This window comes from Halichoerus grypus, chromosome 5 (genome assembly GCF_964656455.1).
Source record: "Halichoerus grypus chromosome 5, mHalGry1.hap1.1, whole genome shotgun sequence".
NCBI lineage: Eukaryota > Metazoa > Chordata > Mammalia > Carnivora > Phocidae > Halichoerus > Halichoerus grypus.
Genome location: NC_135716.1, coordinates 108,014,224 through 108,036,506, shown reverse-complemented (window position 1 = coordinate 108,036,506; position 22,283 = coordinate 108,014,224). Strand labels below are relative to the sequence as shown.

General features: G+C 34.9%; 1 protein-coding gene across 6 annotated transcripts in view; it reads left to right on the top strand.

Moving 5' to 3' along the window:
• The window catches only part of PTBP2 (polypyrimidine tract binding protein 2), a 94,566-nt gene that overhangs the window by 20,162 nt on the left and 52,121 nt on the right, over positions 1-22,283 (top strand). For all 6 annotated transcript variants that reach the window (XM_078072721.1, XM_078072722.1, XM_078072723.1 and 3 more), the window contains exon 3: positions 11,962-12,037. In XM_078072721.1, coding sequence (XP_077928847.1) covers positions 11,962-12,037 — 76 coding nt within the window. The remainder of the gene's footprint in view (positions 1-11,961; positions 12,038-22,283) is intronic.

Below are 22,283 nucleotides of genomic sequence, written 5' to 3'. Positions count from 1 at the left end.
TATTTGTTCTTCCAATCCATGAGCATGGAACGTTTTTCCATTTCTTTGTGTCTTCCTCAGTTTCTTTCATGAGTATTTTATAGTTTTCTGAGTACAGATTCTTTGCCTCTTTGGTTAGATTTATTCCTAGGTATCTTTAACGGTTTTGGGTGCAGTTGTAAATGGGATCGACTCCTTAATTTCTCTCTTTTCTGTCTTGGTGGTGGTGTATAGGAATGCCACTGATTTCTGTGCATTGATTTTATATCCTGCCACTTTACTGAATTCCTATATGAGTTCTAGCAGTTTTGTGGTGGAGTTTTTTGGGTTTTCCACATACAGTATCATATCATCTGCAAAGAGTGAGAGTTTGACTTCTTCCTTGCCAATTCGGATGCCTTTTATTTGTTTTTGTTGTCTGATTGCTGTGGCTAGGACTTCTAGTACTACATTGAATAGCAGTGGTGATAGTGGACATCCCTGCCGTGTTCCTGACCTTAGGGGGAGAGCTCTCAGTTTTTCCCCATTGAGAATGATATTCGCTGTGGGTTTTTCATAGATGGCTTTTATAATATTGAGGTATGTACCCTCTATCCGTATGCCCGTGAAGAGTTTTGATCAAGAAAGGATGCTGTACTTTGTCAAATGCTTTTTCTGCATCTCTGGAGAGGATCATATGGTTCTTGTTCTTTCTTTTATTAATGTATTGTATCACGTTGATTGATTTGTGGATGTTGAACCAACCTTGCTGCCCAGGGATAAATCCCACTTGGTCGTGGGGAATAATCCTTTTAATGTACTGTTGGATCCTATTGGCTAGTATTTTGGTGAGAATTTTTGCATCCATGTTCATCAAGGATATTGGTCTGTAGTTCTCCTTTTTGCTGGGGTCTTTGTCTGGTTTGGGGATCAAGGTAATGGTGGCCTCATAAAACGAGTTTGGAAGTTTTCCTTCCATTTCTGTTTTTTTGGAACAGTTTCAGAATAGGTATTACTTCTTCTTTAAATGTTTGGTAGAATTCCCCTGGGAAGCCATCTGGCCCTGGGCTCTTGTTTGTTGGGAGATTTTTGATGACTGCTTCAATTTCCTTAGTGGTTATAGGTCTGTTCGGGTTTTCTATTTCTTCCTGGTTCAGTTTTGGTAGTTGATACATCTCTAGGAATGCATCCATTTCTTCCAGATTATCTAGTTTGCTGGCATATGGTTGCTCATAATATGTTCTTATAATTGTATTTCTTTGGTGTGTTGGTTGTGATCTCTCCTCTTTCATTCATGATTTTATTTATTTGGGTCATTCCTCTTCTTTTTGATAAGTCTGGCCAGGGGTTTATCAGTCTTATTAATTCTTTCAAAGAACGAGCTCCTGGTTTTGTTGATCTGTTCTACTGTTCTTCTGGTTTCTATTTCATTGATTTCTGCTCTGATCTTTATTATTTCTCTTCTCTTGCTGGGTCTAGGCTTTATTTGCTGTTCTTTCTCCAGCTCCTTTAGGTGTAGGGTTAGGTTGTGTATTTGAGACCTTTCTTGTTTCTTGAGAAAGGCTTGTATTGCTCTATACTTTCCTCTTAGGACGGCCTTTGCTGCATCCCAAAGATTTTGAACAGTTGTGTTTTCATTTGTTAGTAGGATGCTCTTTAGCCTCCATGTATTTGAGTTCTTTCCGACTTTCCTCTTGTGATTCAGTTCTAGTTTCAAAGCATTGTGGTCCAAAAATATGCAGGGAATGATCCCAGTCTTCTGGTACCGGTTGAGACCTGATTTGTGACCTAGGATGTGATCTATTCTGGAGAATGTTCCATGAGCACTAGAGAAGAATGTGTATTCTCTTGCTTGGGGTTGGAACGTTCTGAATATATCTGTGAAGTGTCTTTGGTCCAGTGTGTCTTTTAAAGTCTTTATTTCCTTGTTGATCTTTTGCTTAGATGATCTGTCCATTTCAGTGAGGGAGGGTGTTAAAGTCCCCCAGTATTATTGTATTGTTTTCGATGTGTTTCTTTGCTTTTGTTATTAATTGGCTTATAATTGGCTGCTCCCATGTTAGGGGCATAGATATTTACAATTGTTAGATCTTCTTGTTGGATAGACCCTTTAGGTAGGATATAGTGTTCTTCGTCATCTCTTATTACAGGCTTTGGTTTAAAATCTAATTTGTCTGATATAAGGATTGCCACCCCAGCTTTCTTTTGGTGTCCATTAGCATGGTAAATGGTTTTCCACCCCCTCACTTTCAATCTGGAGATGTCTTTGGGTCTAAAATGAGTCTCTTGCAGACAGCATATCGATGGGTCTTGTATTTTTATCCAATCTGGTAGCCTGTGTCTTTGATTGGGGCATTTAGCCCATTTACATTCAGGGTAACTATTGAAAGATAGGAATTTAGTGCCATTGTATTTCCTATACGGTGACTGTTACTGTGTATTGTCTGTGTTCCTTTTTGGTGTATGTTACTTTTAGGCTCTCTCTGTGCTTAGAGGACCCCTTTCAATATTTCTTGTAGGGCTGGTTTGATGTTTGCAAATTCCTTTAGTTTTTGTTTGTCCTGGAAGCTTTTTATCTCTCCTTCTATTTTCAATGACAGCCTAGCTGGATATAGTATTCTTGGCTGCATATTTTTCTCATTTAGTGCTCTGAATATATCATGCCAGTCCTTTCTGGCCTGCCAGGTCTCTGTGGATAGGTCTGTTGCCAGTCTAATGTGTCTGCCATTGTAGGTTACAGACCTGCAAATCTCTCGAATTCTGTCCTTGTGATCCAGTAGGTATTTATCTCTCTTTTTCTCAGCTTCTTTATTTTCCATCATTTGGTCTTCTGTATCACTAATTCTTTCTTCTGCCTCATTTATCCTAGCAGTTAGAGCCTTCATTTTTGATTGCACCTCATTAATAGCCTTTTTGATTTCGGCTTGGTTAGATTTTAGTTCTTTTATTTCTCCAGAAAGGGTTTCTCTAATATCTTTTGTGCTTTTTTCAAGCCCAGCTAATATCTTTAAAATTGTCATTCTGAACTCTAGTTCCGACATCTTACTAATGTCCTTATTGATTAGGTCCCTGGCAGTCGTTACTGCCTCTTGTTCCTTTTTTTGAGGTGATTTTTTCCATCTTGTCATTTTGTCCAGAGGAGAATGGATGAATGAGAGAACAAATGCTAACAGGGTAACAACGTCCCCAGAAAATACACACTAAACAAATCAGAAGAGACCTGAAACCGGGGGAAAAGAAAGGAAAAAGAAAAAGAAAAAGATAAAAACAAACAAAAACAGAATATGATCAGATATGATCAGGGTGGTGCATAGATCAGTGCCACACACTAGATTTTGGGCATATTTTGGTCTGTTAAAAGAAAGTGCCTCCCAAAATTTTAAAGAAAAGAAAAGCTTCCGGCGCCTGGGTGGCTCAGTCGGTTAAGCAGCTGCCTCTAGCTCAGGTCATGATTCCAGGGTCCTGGGATCGAGCCCCACATCAGGCTCCCTGCTCGGTGGGAAGCCTGCTTCTCCCTCTCCCACTCCCCCTGCTTGTGTTCCCTCTCTCGCTGTGTCTCCCTCTGCCAAATAAATAAATAAAATCTTTAAAAAAAAAAAAAGAAAAAGAAAAAGAAAAATTTATATATGTACAAAAATAAGGCTTAATATGATGAAGGGATGGAATATGACTGTAAAGGTTAAAAGTATAAAAGATTTTATAAAAGGAATTGGTAAGATAATTTGGTTGAAAAAAGAAAGAAGAGGTTTTTTTAAAAAAAGAATGTGATCAGGCAGGAGACTAGAACAAAGCCATACACTAGAGATTTAGAGTATATTTTGGTCTGTTAGAAGAAAATGTATCCCAAAATTTTAAAGAGAGAACAACTTATATATATATATATATATATACCATAAATAAGGTTAAGTACTATGAAGGGATAAAATATGACTCTAAAAATGAAAAATAAAAAAGATTTTTTACAGAAGCGATTAAGATGTTGGTTGAAAAAAAGGAAAAAGAATAATTCAAAAAAAAAATAAAAAGAAAGTTAAAAAAAATTTAACTTTGAAAGACTAAAGAATCATGGGAAAAGAGCCATGAATTCTATGTACAGTATTCCCCTCGTGGTGGAGTTCTGCCGTTCTCATTGATCGATAAACTTGGTTTTGGCTGGCTGTTCTTGCTGATCTTCTGGGGAGGGGCCTGTGGCTGTGGTTCCCAAATGTCTTTGCTGGAGGCAGAATTGCTCTGTCCTGCGGGGTCCCGGCTAAGTAATCTCGGGTTTGCTCTCGGGAGCAAAGCTCTCCCTGCAAGCTTTCCGTACAGCTTTGGAGGATGAGAGTGAAATGGCGGCCTCCCAATCTCAGCCCCAGAGGAGCCGAAAACTTGGGGCCCCACTCCTCAGTGAGCCCTCAGAGAAAACAGTCAATCACTCCCGTCTCCCCGGTCTCCGGCCGTACTCCGTGCTCACCTGGCCGGTGACCAAGCATTTCTATCTCTGGCACACGACCCGTTTGGAGTCTCCAAACCCAGCAGATCCCTGTGTTGCGCTCCCGTGCCTCTCTTCCCAGGGGAGGAAGGGAAGTCTCCCCCGATCTGCCGCTTGTTGGGTCCCTGCTGGAAGAGCAGTGGCCTGACTGCTGCGGATCAGGGTTTATGGCAACCCCAAGCTGAGGGCCCACTCCTCGGCTCCGTCTGTGCAGCCGGTTTCCTCACTCCGATACCTGGGAGCTCTGCCGCACTCAGGCACCCCCAGTCTTTCTGTGACCCTGAGGGTCCTGAGACCACCCTGCCCCAGCGAGGGTTCCACTCCCCTCTTAGCCACTGGAGCGACGTCCCTAAGCAGAGCCGAGTTCTCAAAGTTCCGATTTTGTGCTCTGCTGCTCTATCACTTGCCAGTAGCGCTTGACGGAGGCCCCCTCCCCCGTGGTCTATCTTCTCGTATATCGCCTCGGATTCACTTCTCCACACTTCCTACCTTCCAGAAAGTGGTCATTTTTCTGTTCAGGGAGTTGCTGTTATTCTTTTCTTCGATCTCCTGTTGAGTTCGTAGGTGTTCAGAATGGTTTGATCCCTCTCTAGTTGAGTTCCTCGGACCAGACGAAATTTAGGCCTCCTACTCTTCCGCCATCTTGCTCCTCTAGTCCTAGTTTTTCTTTTTAAGGGAACATCAGTACTACACTGACATTGTAATTACTGAATATAGTTTAAGGTTTCTTTGCAATTATTTTTATCCTTATAGTATAATTACAGAATTCTGAAGTTTATTGAGAGAATTCTGTGTGTAGTTTTACTGTCAAGTTGATAGTTAGGTTTAATGGTTTCATTTTGGTTTTGATTTTTAGGACCCCCCCCCCAATTTTTGGCTTATTTCCCCAAGTAAAAAGTAAAACAAACTACATTTATAATGATTCTTAAATTCCTGTCCACTCTTAATTTGCTTTTTCTATCCCATCATTTTCATTAATTTTTGGATCTAATATAAACAAATGTGAATTGCTTCCTACATTTTCCCTCCCATCACCCTAGAGAGAAAGTGGCAGTGTATGCAGATTATAACAGCTATAACTTCTGGAAATCACTCCGTGGCTTGGAAATTTCTGTCTTTTTTTTTTTTTTTGGTACTGCTGTATGGAAGGTATATGAGTGTCTCTGTTCCTGATAGCCTGCCCAATAGAGTATATTGTTCAGTAATTGGGGTTTTGCTAGTCTTGATATATGAGATGGCACATAAATGTATTCATTTGAATTGGTTTTCACTGTGAGCAAGATGAAATAGCTTTTCAGTTTAATCTTTTGCCTATTATTTTAATGGGGTAACTTTCTAATTTTTCACAATAGTCTGTATTTGAAGTTTATATGCTTGTTTTGATCCAAGTTTCATCAAATTAAACTAATACAATTGAATTTTTTTGTTTTTCTTTTTCCTCATCAAAATGTCTTACTGTGAGCAAATAGGGTTTGTACAATTTCTTCTTTATGGAATTTCTTGAGTTACTCGTTACATAGATTATGATCTGCTTTTGTGACTTTCATTGTATTTAAGTACAGGGATGAATTGCACGTAACTGAAACATACCAGCTTGAGAATTTAAAAAACCATGGTACACCAATATAATAGAATGCTATGAAAATGTTGATAAAATGACATTCATTAGTAGTGTTGAGTTTTTTAAGAATCTCTAAGCTGTCTTATTAAATGAAAGGAAGACGGTGTGAAGCAGCATTTATGGTGTGATTCTCTTTTGTATGAATATTAGAAACAGATAAATACAAATTTTTGGAAAGGATTTGTAATAAATTTAATGATAATAAATTTTGAACTGGGGAGAACTTCACATTTTTATCTTTTTGGACTTGAATTTTCTAAGTATTTGGAATTAATTAGTGGTGAATGTTATCAGTGCTGTTGCGTATGCTTATGTGTTCGTTTTAATCTCCCTTCCACCCTGCCATGAGTAGTGACTGCCAGGAATTATTTTATCCTTTTTGTATATGATTTTGTCATGTATATAGCAAAAATGTATTATTCTGTGTTTTCTTGAGTCTTATGAAAATGGTATGCCCATTTTATGTTTTCTGTGCCTCGTGTTTTACTTTAACAGTGTTTTTAATTATCAGCCATGCTTTTGTAGTTATGTAATACTCATTGCAGTGTAGTATTAGTCTGTGAAAATACCCTGATATATCTCATTTCTTGTTGGACTTCACCTGGGTCATTTACCATTTTTGACTTAACAGTGGTGCTCTGAACATTTTTGTATTACTTGGTGCACGTGTACAAATGTTTTTGAGAGTATATATCTAAGAATAAGTATTGGTACGATGGAGAGTATGTTGAACTTTACAGGGTAGTACTAGATTATTTTTCAAAGTATTGCTCCAGTTTATGTTAACGGTAGTATAGAAGAGTTCTTGCAGTTTCACGTTCTGATCAGCACCTGGTCAAGTATTAAATTCCTTAATTTTGCCATTATTAATGCGGTGTTACATCTTTATTTTCCCTCAACATGTTTTTGGCCATTAGTGTTTCTACTTTTGTGAAATTTTATGAAATACCTGTTTGTATCTTTGCCTAATAAAAATTTGAATTTTGTAGGTTTTTTTAATGTATTATTGTTACTGATTCTCTGTTGGTTATATGTGTTAATATTCTCTCCTAGTTGGTAGCTTTTCTTGGCACTTCATGCTGTGTTTTGATGAACAAAAGCTGCTAATTTTAATGGATAGAGTTTCAATACGGCCACAAGTTCCCTGTGCCATCATAATTAAAATTATTTGTATGTTCCTCTTCACCCATTTAAATATTTCCCTTGTTTTTATGGGAATCTTAGCTGTTGCTTGTTGGAAATCTTTAAAGCAGTCTCTAATAATGGTTTTTAAGTTTTTATCTGTTGTTGGAATAGTTTCTTTCATAGAGATTTTGTGGCCACTCTGTAGGAGAATTTATCAGTATTTTTCATGGTTCATTTTCTTGTGTTTTAATTTAAAAAATCCTCAATATTCAGATCATGAAGGTATTTTTATACATTACAAAAATTTTTAGTTATGTTTTTACAATGGTTTCTAATCATCAGAAAATTATTTTTTGTTTGTATATTGTATTAGGGATCCAGTTTCATTTTTCCCCCCTTATAGAGATAGCCAGTTAAAATTACAGTGCCATTTCTTCATATTTTAGGTAAATATATGTTAGGGTGAAGTCTAGGGTACTGTATTAAATGCGGAATGTAGTGGTATAAATAGACAAGTTTATTTCTCATAAGCTAAAGTCCTGCTGGTTTAAGAAAATGGTATCAGTCTGCTTGGTTATTCACTGGGCCAACTTTCTTTCATCTTGTTCCTTCATTATTTTCTAAGCTTTTGTTCTTTGTCTGCAGGGTCTGATAATATAGAATTGTGCTGTCTTATTTGTTTTTTCCTTTAGTTATTCTCACCCTGAGGTTTTCTATCTGTTGTTTTGTTTAAAACTCAATTTTTGTTTTTTATTGATCCTTTTCAGAGTATCATTGCCATCCGTATTCTGTATTTTTATTGGTTGTATGAGTTAGTGCTTCCACAGCTTCTAGTAGGTAGCTAGCACCCAGTGCATGTCTCTTTGGCAGCACCACCTCTATGTTTAAAGAAATACTCACCCGAGTACCTTCTTTTCTGAGAATCTCACTTTTCTCAGGAACTTGATGTTTGTTGGCATCCTTGTCCCCATGACTTTGGGTCATGGTTCCTTCTTCTCCAGAAAAGAAAGTCTTTGGGAAGTTCTCAGTCCTGAAACCTAACAGAGCCCAGGGACTCTTGTCAAGGTCAGTCTTCAATTCTTGCTTGCCTTCCTGGTAGCTTTAAGCAGCTTTTCTACCTGGGTACTTGGATTAAACTATTATGATGAACAGGATATTCAATAACCAAGATTAAAAAAAAAGAAAAATTTCAAGTACTGGAAGGAAAATGTCATTCAATTTTTCTACTCATATTTGTAACTTTTCTACTCATACTATTTTTTACACTTATTTTTTTCTTTTACGTATAGATTGTATCTTTGCATATTAGCATTTTCCTGATTGTTTTTGTGGGATATTCACTTCTCCTGAAATGGTCGTTTTTGTTACACAGGAGAAAAAGTTTCCGTGTTCAGATTTAAAAAGGGACATTAATGCCTATCTTAACACTTCGTTTCCTTTCTTAATTGAATCTAAGATCAATTGACATTCCATCTTAGATGAATTTTAAGAATACATATTTTTAGTAGAGATTGTTAATCCGAGTTTAAGTTCTAATTCAGTTTGTTTCAGTAGCCATGACTGTGGAACAGCTATCAATTACTGTTTTTATTGAGTCATTTGATTTTTATATCTCTTCCAACTTAAGCATCTGTGCCAAGATATATAAAATAAAATTGTCCCATCAGTTAATGTGGAAACATTAATATTTTCAGTACTGTAGAATCACTTATTTTGGTCATAGAACTGGTAAGCTTGATACTCATTGGAAAGACCAACATAATTTTTTAAAAATGTTTATAAACATTTTCAATAATTTTGGTAAAAATATCTAGAATTTCAAATAACTTGATATTCTGCTGACTCAGTTATGAAGGCTGCTAAACCTACTCTTCTAGCAGTATGTGTGAAATCATTTGAGGGAGAAAAAAGCCCACAAATAAAGCATTTTTTAAAAATTGACAAGACTTTGCCATTCTTGAACATACATTGTAGGAAGGAGTGTCCTGCACGCATCACATCAGAATTACAGGCTTTCTTTTATACTTCAGTAGATCTAAGATTCCTCACTCCTCATCTCCAGAATTACTTATGAATCCACTGGGGTGGAAGGATTTTGACTCTCACAAATGTCTAAAAAGTAAACTGATAAGACATATTTAAAAAGAAGTCAGGTATACTTTTGAAAAGTATGGGAGTCTTTTTTGAGAACTAGGGCAATGGTTAATAATAAGCATTCATTCACTTATTTAGTCAACAATTATATGTGGACCCTGTGCTTGGTTGACCCTTGGGAATATTATAGTGAACACTGCTGACGTGGGTCAGACATGCTGTCTGGTAATCACTGTTCATGTATTATGACATAATCCCAAGGATTTTGATGTAAATGTTCTCTCCATATTACGAATGAGGAAGTTAAAGCTTAGAATAGTTAAGTAATTTACTAGTTACATAGCTGGTAGGTGGTAGCTAAACTACAGAGTCCTTTTTCTTAATGCTGTATCGCATACTTGCCATAAAAACAATAAAAATTAGGATAAGCTATCACATCAACAGACTAAAAAAAAAAAAAATCACATGATAATAGCAATAGATGCAGAAAAAGCATTTGACAGAATCCAACATCCACTTATGATAAAAACTAGTAATAGTTTCTAGTTTTAGGAGAACTTCTTCAACTTGATGAAAAACATCTACAGGGGCGCCTGGGTGGCTCAGTTGTTAAGGGTCTGCCTTTGGCTTAGGTCGTGATCCCAGGGTCCTGGGATCAAGCCCTGAGTCAGGGCTCCCTGCTCAGCGGAGAGCCTGCTTCTCCCTCTGCTTGCTCTGCCTGCTACTCCCTATGCTTGTGCGCACACGCACTCTCCCTCTCTCTCTCTCTCTCTCTGACAAATAAAATCTTAAAAGAAAAAAATCTACAAAGAAACTACAGCTCACATCATACTTAATGGTCAGAACCTCAATACTTTCTAAGATTAGGTGCAAGGCAAGGACATTTTCTCTCATCAGTTCCTTTCAACATTCTATTGGGAGTTTTTGCTAATGTGCTAGGGCAAGCAAAGGAAATAAAAGGTATACAGAACAAGAAGGAAAACATAAAATTGTTGTTCTCAGATGACATGATAGCCTGTGTAGAAAATCTGAAAGAAATGACAAAAAATCTGGAACTAAGAAGCAATTATTACACTGTTGCAAGATTAAGGTTAATATACAAAAGTCAGTTGCTTTTCTGTATATCAGTGGTGAACAAATGCAGTTTGAAATGAAAAACAGAATACTCTTGACAGCACCCCAGAAAATGAATAGCTAGGTATAAATCTAACACAAAATATAAGAAGATCTATATGAGGAAAACTACAAAGCTCTGATGAATGAAACAAACAAACAAAAAAAACCCCAAAACAAATGGAGAGATATTCCGTGTTTGTGGATAAGAGGACTCTATATTGTCAAGATGTGAGTTCTTTACAACTTGATCTGTAGATTTAATGCAGTCCCAATCAAAATTAGAGCAATTTATTTTGTCGATACCAGCAAGTGGATTCTAAAGTTTCTGGGGAGGGGCAAAAGATCCAGAATGGCCAACACAATACTGAAGAAAAACAAAATTAGAGGACTGACACTACCCAACTTCAGCACTTACTGTGAAGCTACAGTAATCAAGACAGTGTGGTTTTGGTGAAAGAATAGACAAATAGGTCAGTGGAACAGAATAGAGAGCCCAGTGTAGAGCCCCCGTAAATATAGTTGGTTTATCTTTGACAAAGGCACAAATGCAACACCATGGAGCAAATACAGTCTCATTAAGTGCTGCTGGAACGATTGGACATCCACTTGGAAAAGAATGAATCAAGACACAGTTAACACTCTTAAGAAAAATTAATTCCATGGATTTAAGGTTCCTCCTTATCTTTCCATGGTTTGATAGCCCGTTTTGTTTTACTTCTGAAAAATATCCCATTGTCTGGACATTCCACAGTTTAGTTATTCCATCTACTGAAAGACTTTTGGTTGCTCCCAAGTTTTGACAACTATGAATAAGGCTGCTATAAATATCTGTGTGCAGGATTTTGTGTGTACATTAAATTTTCAACTCCCTTGGGTAAATACCAAGGTGCACAGTTGTTGGATTATGTGGTAAGAGTGTATTTGTTTTATAAAACTTCCAAACTATTTTCCAAAGTAACTCTCCCTCACCAGGGATGGGTTGGGGGAAGGATGAGTAAAGTAGAGCATAGAGAATTTTTTAGGGCAGTGAAAATACTGTATACAACATTATAACGATATAAATATGTCTTTATACATTTGTTCACACCCATTGAATGTACAACATCAAGAGTGAACCCTCAGATAAACTGGATTTTCACTGATTATGATGTGTCACTGCAGGTTGATCCTTGGTAATAATTGTACCATTTTGGTCGGAGGTTTTAAAGATGAGGGCCTTAATTTATGTGTGGGGGCAGGGAGTATATAGAAATCTCTGTTGCCGCCTTCTCATTTTTATTGTAACCCTAAAACCTCTCTAAAAAATAAAAGCAAAAAAAGAAAACGTTTTTATTGTCGATAGTGAACCAATACTTAGGCGAAAGGAAAGAAGGAAAAACTGTTGGCTTTGTGGAAAAGGGAGAGATTGACAAGAAAGTGGAGTTAGTTTTCTATTTTAGGGGTTAAAATTTTAAACGATTCCCAGTAGTGTAACAGCTGACATTTGTTTTTCAGTGAATATTTGGAAAATATAGATAAGTGACAGATTCATATTTTTAAAGATGTCTTATGCTAATGTGTTTGTTTGTTTTTATAGAGAGGATCTGACGAACTACTCTCAGGCAGTGTTCTCAGTAGTCCGAACTCTAATATGAGCAGCATGGTGGTTACAGGTAAGTGTTTCTCTCTTAACAGTGTTGCTTAATTATTTGCCATTTTATGGGGCAGAATGTTAAAATGAAAATTTAGTCTTTTATCAGAATAGCCTTTTATAATTTATGTTAAATGTTTTAAATGTTTCTGTTGAAACGCTACAGAGGAAATTTTACTAGAGTATATGTGTGTGAAAAAAAAAGTATGTGAAGTGTGTAAAAAAATGTATTAAAAAAGTAAAAAACCTAAACTTGATGCTTTCTGTGGGCAAGTACCTAAGTCTGATTGCCTTTTTTTAATCACAAAAATATAACCCTTTTACTTTCATGTTCTAAGTCCCCTCATTCTTGCCTCTTTTTTACTTTTGTTTTTAGTTTTTGTGTTTGCGTTTCTTAGAATATTTTTTACATAGTCGCCCTGCTTCCCTGAGGGATATGTTCCAAGACTTGCAGTGGATGCTTGAAACTGCAGGTGGTACGAAACCCTAAATATACTATGCTTTTTCCTATATACCTTTGATAAAGCTTAGTTTATAAATTGGTCGTATTAAGAGATTAACAACAACTAAAAATGGAACAATGTAACAGTACAGTATAATAAAAAGGTGTACTCATCCTTTGTCTTCCTATGATGATGTGAGATGATAAAATGGCTGTGTGATAAGATGAAGCTAGGTGAATGATGTAGGCATTATGATACAATATTAAGCTACAGTATCTCAGAAGGAGGATCATCTGCTTCTGGGCTGTGGTTGATAACTGGTAACTGAAACCATGGAAAGCAAAGCTGCAGATAAAGGGAATTACTGTGTTTTAAGTATTCTACATCCCACAAGCCCTGAAGCCCAACTAAATAAAAATAAAAAGATTCAGCTGCATAGTTGTCTTTTTTGTTTGCTTTCACCCTTTTTTCTTTGCTCTAACAATATTTTAATTCTTTGAATTGAGTCCTTTAATGTTATCTCCCTATTATCTTCATACTTAGGGTATTTTTCTTGTATATGTCTGAAATAACATTGTTGGTTGTTTGTAATGTCTGTCTAAACAAATATAAACTAGTTTTGGACCCTAGTTTTATGGGCCAGAATTTGAATCTGATGATGATGATGACAACAACTGAATTAGTTTACTTTATAACCCTGCATTTTACATTGTTTACCTAAAACTAAAGTTCCTTTCCTGAATTACTTGCTTGAGGAATTAATTGTACTGGATAGTAAAAGGGTTGTAAAAGATTAGAAGCGTTTTGATTTACTTCAGGTAGCTATTGCTTATGTATATGTACACCTTGGCACACACATACACATTCTTGGCAGCTCAGTTAAATAAAAACTGTAATGAAGTACTTACCAAATGTAGTCATAATGATGTGAAAATGAATTTGCCCACACATCATTATTACTGACTTTTCCATGATTACAAAGCAAAATCACTAGGTCATGGTTTTGATAGTCAAAGTACGGTATACAAATAATTAAACAGGTTCAACTGTCTGTAATGCTGCTTTGCTAGTTTCATTTTTTAAAACAATATATATAGTGATGAATAGTTGAAATGTTTTAAAAAATTAATATGTAGGGCTATGACATAATAACTGATAGCAGCCTTCCCTTCTCCCCCCTGATATGCCCTCCAAAATCAACAACTATGAAACTGTATAGGATATATTGGACAACTGTTGTCTGGAATTGATGAGCAGACAGTACTAGATAATGATCCCTGAAAGAAGGGAATAGGATTATTATCACATGAGGTGAATCCCATAATCACTTTGGCTTTCTGCCTTGGGGTACTCTGCTATTATAGCACAGGAAAGGGGAATCTAAGCAGAGTATGGAAGTCTCACTGAGCCAAAAAGACAGATTGGAATTCAAAGCTGCTCAGACATCTGGAATTTGTGGAGAAAGGTCCTGAAAAAGGAAGTTCTCCGGGGGTTTGAACGTAGGGCAGGGGTCAGAATTCAGTGTGGGGATTCATTTGATCAGCATTTTTGAATAATAGCTGGGCTGCCTGTGTGCCAGTTGAGAACTCTGCATGGTCTGATGTGCTTTGGGGCTGAGAGCAAGAATGGTGGTTCCAAAGGTGGTTTAGTGCTCTGAGACCTTAGAGTTCTGGGAAGTCAGAATGCAGACATCTTGGAGAGAACCTCAGGCATTTAATTTAGACTACAGAAAGCCCAGTCGTTAAGAGAACGGATCACACACTATAGTAAGTGCCAACCTTAAGACTAAGTTAAGAAACAGATAGTTTAGGCTGACAACACATTAAGGATCACTAGTAATTTAATTGCTTGCCTAAACAAAACAGTACCCCCTAAGGAAGACATGATTTAGTCTTCATTTTGTGAACTGTCATTCACAATATCCACCATACCATTAAAAATAACAAATTATGGAAAGCATGAAAACATTCCACAAAATAGAGAAGCATTAAATAGGAGCAGATACCAAAATGATCTAGATAATGGAATTAACAGACAGGGAGACTAAATATTTTTAAAGCTATAAAGGAAAATACTAAATAGTGAACACATAGAGGCATGTGTTAAGAGAGATAAGAGAAGTAGAGAGCATATAGAGATCTCTGAAATATATTTGAGATGAAAAATTCACTGGGGCTAACAGCAGATTGGAGACAACTGAAGAAAGGTTATTGAACTTGAATACACATGGATAGACATTATTAAGTTTCCCAGAAAGACGAAAATATAGGGACAGGTAAGCTGTCTAATACATGTATAATTGGAATTCCAGAGAGGAAGTAAAGAGGATGGGGCCAGGTATATGTAATTGAAGCAATAATGGCTGAAAACTTCTAAAATTTTAAGAAAAATATCAAGTTGGATAAATAAAAAGAAACACGCTTAGGCACATAATAGTCAAAATATTGAAAACTAATGATAAAGAGCAAATCTTATAGCAAGGAAAAAGCCATCTCACAGGAGACCAACACCTTCACTTAACTAAAAGGGAAAAAAAAAAGCTAACTTTAGGTTGAATAGAATGACACTACATAAAAACTTGGATTTGCAGGAAGTAACCAGGAGTACCAGGAATGGTAAATGTGTGTGTAAATTAAAAAGGCTCCCTTTTAATTCTTTAAATCTCTTTGAAAGACTGTTTTATGTACATTAAAAAACCAAAACCTTTGTATTATGTGGTTTATTTATGTATGTGGATGTTTCTATGACAACAGTTAGCACTAAGTGAAAATAAATAGAATTTTGTAGTTGTAGGGTTTTTATTATTTATATGAAATGATAGAATATTAACTCTAACGTAGATTCTATTAAGGTTGCATGTAATCTCCAGAAAAAAAAAAAAAAGATACAAGGAAGTATAGTTAAACGTGAATAGAGAGAAAGTTGGAGGACTGATTCCTTGTTTCCAAAAGTTATTGTAAAGCTGAGTAATCAAAACAGTGTCATATTGGCATAAAGAAAGATAGATTAATAGAACAGAATAGAATGCAGAAATAAACCTACATAATTATGGACAGCTGGTTTTTGACTAAGGTATCCATATGTTAAAAAAAAAAAAAAAATACTTGGATCTGTATCTCATACCCCATAGTTAAGAATTAGCTCTGAGTGGACCATACATGATGTAAATCTAAAATTATAAAACTTCTAGAAGAAGACAGAGTAGAAAATCTTTGTGACCTTGCGTTAGGACCCCAAAAACATAATCTATGAAAGAACAAATGGGACTTTGTCAGTTTTTAAAACTTAAAGTTTTTCAAAAGACATTGATAGTAGAATGAAAAAACAAGCCATAGAATAGCTGAGCATCTTTATAAAGCATATAGCTGATAAAGAACTTTGATCCAGAATATATATAAATTTGGACTGTATAAACTCTAAAACTTAACAAGGCAACAAACAACCCAATGTAATAAATTGGCAAAAGTACTTGATAGTTCAGCAAAAACATATGGCAAGTAAGCACATGAAAAAGATACTCAAAGTATTAATCATTAGAGAAATGTAGATTAAAACTAAAGTGCGATAACATTACCACCCCCTATTATAATGGCTAAAATTTAAAAGATTGACCGTACTAAGTGTTGGAAAGGATGTGGATGAACCAAAACTCTCATATACTGTTGGTGGGAATGTAAACTTGTAGAACTACTTGGCCAAATAATCTCGCAGTTTCTTAAAAACTTAAACATCTACGAAATGATGCAGCTGTTTGTCTCTTCGTTATTGATGCATGATAAAAGAAGGCATATGTTCATTAAAAATAAAGCTAAAAAACTTAAGGTGAATGTTCATAGTAGCTTTTTTTGTAATACCCAAAGCCCAAAACAATCCAGATGTCCATCAACAGCTGAATGGATAAACAGATTGCAGTTTTGGCATTGTATTCCATTGCATACCATGAAATACCACTCAGTCCTAGAGAATAAGCTATTTTTTTTTTTAAGTAAGCTCTCCGCCCAACGTGGGGCTTGAACTCATGACCCCAAGATCAAGAGCCTCATGCTCTACTGACTGAGCCAGCCAGACTCTCCTAGAATAAGCCACTGATACATGTAGTATCAGGGATAAATCTCCAAATAATTATGCTGTGTGAAAGAAGGGGGGGAAAAGGAGTACATTCTGTATGATTCCATTTATATAAAACACAAGGAAATGCAAACTAAAGCAGTTTGGATTTGGGGGTGGGGAAGTGCAAGGGGGACATGGTTGGAAAGAGTAAAAGGAAATTTGGGGGTGATGGATATGTATACTTACAGTATTTCTTGTAGAATATTTCATGGATGTATGCATATATCAAAACTTCTCAAATTGTATGCCTTAAATAGATGCAACTTATTGTATGTGAATAAAACCTCAAAAGGTCTGTTTAAGAAGAAAAAAGCCCATAGATTAAAATGGAATACTATCAAATATTCTATTAGTGCAGTGCAAGAGAAGACCACTACCAAAAACACTGGGTAGTTAGAAAATAAATAGATGTTAAACTAACCTCTAAATACTAAACTAATGTGTTAAAAGTAAATTGGCAAAAAAAAATCCCAAAACCTTAATCTACTGTAGTGAATCCTAGCTATGCGAAGCCATGAGCACTTGAAATGTGCTATTCCTAATTGAGATGTGTGTGTGGTGCATGTGTGTTTCAAAGACTGTAGTATCAAAAGTAGTAAGAATGCAAAATACTTCATTTTTTAAGATATTGATTGTATGTTGATATGGTAATATTTCAGATATATTAAACTAAAATATATTATTAAAATTAATTTCATTCCTTTTTACTTTTTGATGTGGTTAATAGAATATTTAAGATTATGTGACTTGCTGAACGTTTCATTTGGACATTACTGATCTAAGAAGTTCATTTAAAGGCAGAGATTGTCAGACTGCATAAAGCAAGGCCTAACTGCAGTACCTATTACTAGAGTCAGACTGAGGTAGAAGGACACAGACTGAAAGTAAAAAGGATGGAAAATAATATTCTGTGCAAACAACAAGCACAAAAAAATTGATCTGGTTATATTAACTTCAGAAAGAATAGAATTCAAGACAAGGAGTATTACCAGATATAAAAAAACATATTTCATGTGTTTAAAGGGTTAATACATTGGAAAACATTTGTATGCCAGTAATAACAGAGCTTTAGCATTCATTAAATATATAAAACTAAAGAGAGAAACAGAAATCTATAATCATTGTTGGATATTTTAAAATTAATTGATTTAACAGTGATAGGACAATTAGATCTTTAAAATAAATACATAGAGGATTTGAACAATACTGTCTTTCAGCTGGGCTTAACTCATATTCACGAAACCTACACCCTGACTTCAGAATAACTTGTCAAGTGTACATAGCACCATGATAGACTGACTATATATTAGGACATAAAATAACTCAATAGATTTCAAATGGCTGAAAGCTCATTAGTATCTGATTATAGTGGAATTTAAGTAGAAATCAAAAACAGTAAGAAATCTAAGAAATTACCAAATATTTAGAAATTGAACTACATAATTCTGAACAAAATATGAATTAAGGAAAGTATAAGGGTATCTTTCTGACTGAAAGTGAAAATATATCAAAATTTGTTAGCTGTAACGCAAGAAAGTACATGGGGGAAAATACGTCTACACCTATATACATATATTAGAAAATGCTTATATTAGACAAAAAGTTTAATAATCCTGTCAAAACTATAATATCAGTATCAGGAATGAAAGTTAGAGGTACCAGTACAGATCCTACAGAATGTTAATAGGAAAATAAGGCAATATTACAAACAGCAATAATGCCAATAAATCAGCAACTTAGGTGAAATAGACAAAATCCTTCAGAAACCTAATTTATCAAAAGTGACATAAACTCTATAATATGTACAGATTAGCTCTATGTCTGTTCTAAAAATTGAACTTATTATTTTTCCACAAAGATTACTCCAGGTGATTTCACTCATAGGTGATTTTACTCAGGTATGAAGCTTCAAAGTAAGAAATGATAGCCATCTTCAGTATACTTTTTTAGAAAATAGAGAAGCAGAGAATACTGCAAATTCTACTTTATGATGCTGCTATAACTGATGCCCAAACCTAATTAAGATACAAGAAATCAAGATTTCAAACTAATATTTTTCATTAACATAAATGCAGACATTCTTAACAAAATATTATCAAATCACATCTAGCAGTATGTAAATGATAATTCATGATTATTAATTGAGGCTTACCCAAGGATTGTAAGGTTTAATATCTGCAAGTGAACTCCGTATAATTTATCACAATAATAGAATGAAGGAGAAAAAAAAAATGCCAATAGGAGAAAAAAGCATTTGATAAATACAACATTCATTCATGATAAAAATCTCTCAGAAAACTAGTAAGGTAAGGGAACTTCCACAGGGTGAATAAGGAGCATCTAATAAGAGCCTAAAACAAATTCCATTCTTTAATGGTGAAATATTGAATGTTTTCTCTTTAAAAACAGGAATGAAGTAAGGATGTCTGTTTTCACAATTTTTCCAGCTTTTTGCTTACATTAGGGCAAGTAGAATAAAAAACATAAAGCTTAAAAAGGAAGACGTAAAACTATCTTATTTATAGGCAACATTTTTATTTTTATATTTTTGAAATTGAGTTTAATTTTATTTGTATAATTACAGAGAAGTATAGATGTTTCTGGCAATTCACAATACTGCATATGGTATTTGGTTACTGTTTTAAATATCTGACTTTTTATAAACTTGCTATTCAACTCTATTTGTAATTTTTTAAAATTTAAACTAATTAGCTTAGTTAACATAGTGTAGTATTGGTTTTAGAATTTAGTGATTCATCACTTACATATAACACTCAGTGTTCATACCAACAAGTGTCCTCTTTAATACACATCACCCATTTATCCCATTCCTCCACCCTCCTCCCTTCCAGCAACCCTGTTTGTTCTCTTAACTATACAGTCTCTTATGGTTTGCCTTCCTCTGTTTTTCTTATCTTATTTTTCCTTCCCCCCCCCTTGTTCATCTGTTTTATTTCTTAAATTCCACATATGAGTGAAACCATAGGATATTTGTCTTTCTCTGACTTATTTTGCATAGCGTAATACACTTTAGTCCGTTCATATTGTGCCAACATTTTAAAAATAACCCAAAGGAATCTACAAAATGTTTCGTAGAACTGATCATTGAATTTAGAAGGTTACATAATACAAGTTCAATATACAAAAAATAGGTTACTGATATTATTAGCAAATTATTGGAAAATGAAATTTTAAAAAATGCATTTATAAAAATACAAGAAAGACAAAATATCAAGGAATAAATTTAACAAATGTGGGAGATATGTTCACCAGTAACTATACAAGACACGGCAAAGAGGTATTAGAGACCTAAATCAGAAAGAAACCATGTTCATGAATTAGAAGGCTCAATATGTTAAAATGTCATTTTCCCCTAAATTGAATGGACTTGAATCTATAAGTCAGTCAAGCTCAACAGGCTTTTAAATTGAAATTGACGAGTGGATTCTAAAATTTATGTGGAAATAAAAAAGAACCTAGATGAACTAAAACCATTTTCCAAAAGAAGTTGACACGATCTGATTTCAAGATTCACTGTAAACTTGTAATCAGTTTAATATTAGCAAGATTAGTATTTACAGAATAGTGTACAGAAATAAACTCCTACATTTAAGGTCCACTGATTACTTACAAAGGTGTCTTGGTCATTCAGTTGGAGAAATGGTGCCAGAAAACAGTTGGAAACACATATGAAAAAAAGAAACTCAAACTACTTAATACAGTACAGAAATAATAGGTGAATATATGCCTAAACCTAAAAAACTAAATATGTACAGCTTTTTAAAAAATATTATAGAATATATTCATAAACTTGAGGTAAATAAAGATTTTTTTAAAGAAGACACAAAAACACTACCCATAAAGCAATAATTTATAAACTAAACATTTTACCTACATGAAAAACTTCTCATCAGAAGACATTGTTAAGACAATGAAAAGACAAGTCACGGATTAGGAAAAGATAGTAAAATCACATATTAATACATACTTTTGACAAAGGACTTGTATGCAGATTATATAACATCCGTAAATACAAACAGCCTAATTTTTTGAACTGGACAAAAGAAGGTATATGAATGGCTGATGAGCACATGAAAATACATATTCATCATCAAGAAAACACAAGTTATAACTGCTCTGAGGTATCCTGTCATGCCAACTAGAATCTTGGTTAAAATTAAACAGATGGGCAACATAAATGTTGATGAGGATATAGAGTAAATGGAACAATTCACCATGGCTGGTAAAAGCGTAAAATAGTTTAGAAAACAGCTTGGCAATATCTTATAAAGTTAAACATAAACATGGCCTATGACCCAGTACTTCTACATCTAGGTTTTTACCTAATGAAAAAGACTTGTACAAATATGTATATAAAAAACTGTATTCATGATGGCCCCAAACTTGATTACCTAATGCCTGTCAGTAGGAAAATGGGTCAATGAATTGTGGTATAACATACAGTAAATTACCAATTAGTAACAAAAGAATGACTATTAACAAATACAAAAACGTGAGTGAATATTAAGACAGTATATGAAGCAAAAGAAGCCAGACAAAAAACAAATCACTGAAATGAATCACTGTGATTCCATTTTTATAAAGTTAAAGAACAGATAATCAATTTTTAGTATAAATAATGGTTGCCTGTGGGTGTTGGGATTAACAGGAAGTAAAAGGGAATTCTCTGCAGTATTGGACATGTTACATATCAATTAACAAATTGTACAATCCAAAATTTGTTTGAAACAGTAGGCTACCTCTGGGAATGATGAACTACCCCTAGTTTTATTAAGCTGGAATGTGAAATATGAGAGGGGGGAGTGACTAAAGTTGAGTCCTGATAGGTACGGGTTTGTATATAGGATTTGATTTGTTGAGTTTAAACTTCCCCAGATTTACATTTTAGAAAGTATTTTTCTTCTATTTGTATTTTGTGTGTGTGGGGTCACTACTATACATAGGACAGTTAAACACTTTTACAATAATCTGCTCCAAAGATATTAAGGTGTCCTGAATTGTAGGTTCTTAGAATATGGAGGAAATGATGTATCAAGAAATTTGAACTTCTGAATTATTTGGAAATAGACTAGTTTGGGAGAAGTTTTAGTTTGGAAATAGACTAGTTTGGGAGAAGTTTTAGTTTGGGCTTAGAATCACTGGGTTGATGGATGATAGTCCCATTCACAAAGGGAGAATAGGGGAAAAGGAGATTTGTTTTTGGTGGAAAGAATTATCTGTTAAAAGTATGTTTAGGGGGGCACCTGGGTGGCTCAGTCAGTTAAGCGGCTGCCTTTGGCTCAGGTCATGATCCCAGGGTCCTGGGATCGAGTTCCGCATCAGGCTCCCTGCTCAGCGGGGAGCCTGCTTCTCCCTCTGCCCGTTCCCCTGCTTGTGCTCTCTCTCTGTCTCAAATAAATAAATTAAAAAAAAAAAAAGTATGTTTAGGAATGATACTTAAGGTACTTTATGACCAAGAATGAATTGAGTCTTGGAGTGATGGAATAAAATTCCTTAAAGCCTTGTTTAAACAGAAGAAATTTACATGCATTCAATTTATTTTACCTTTATTCACCTTTATTTAAACACTGAGTTCGCTTTTTTTTTAATTTTATTATGTTATGTTAATCAGCAACATTACATCATTAGTTTTTGATGTAGTGTTCCATGATTCATTGTTTGCATGTAACACCCAGTGCTCCATTCAATACCTGC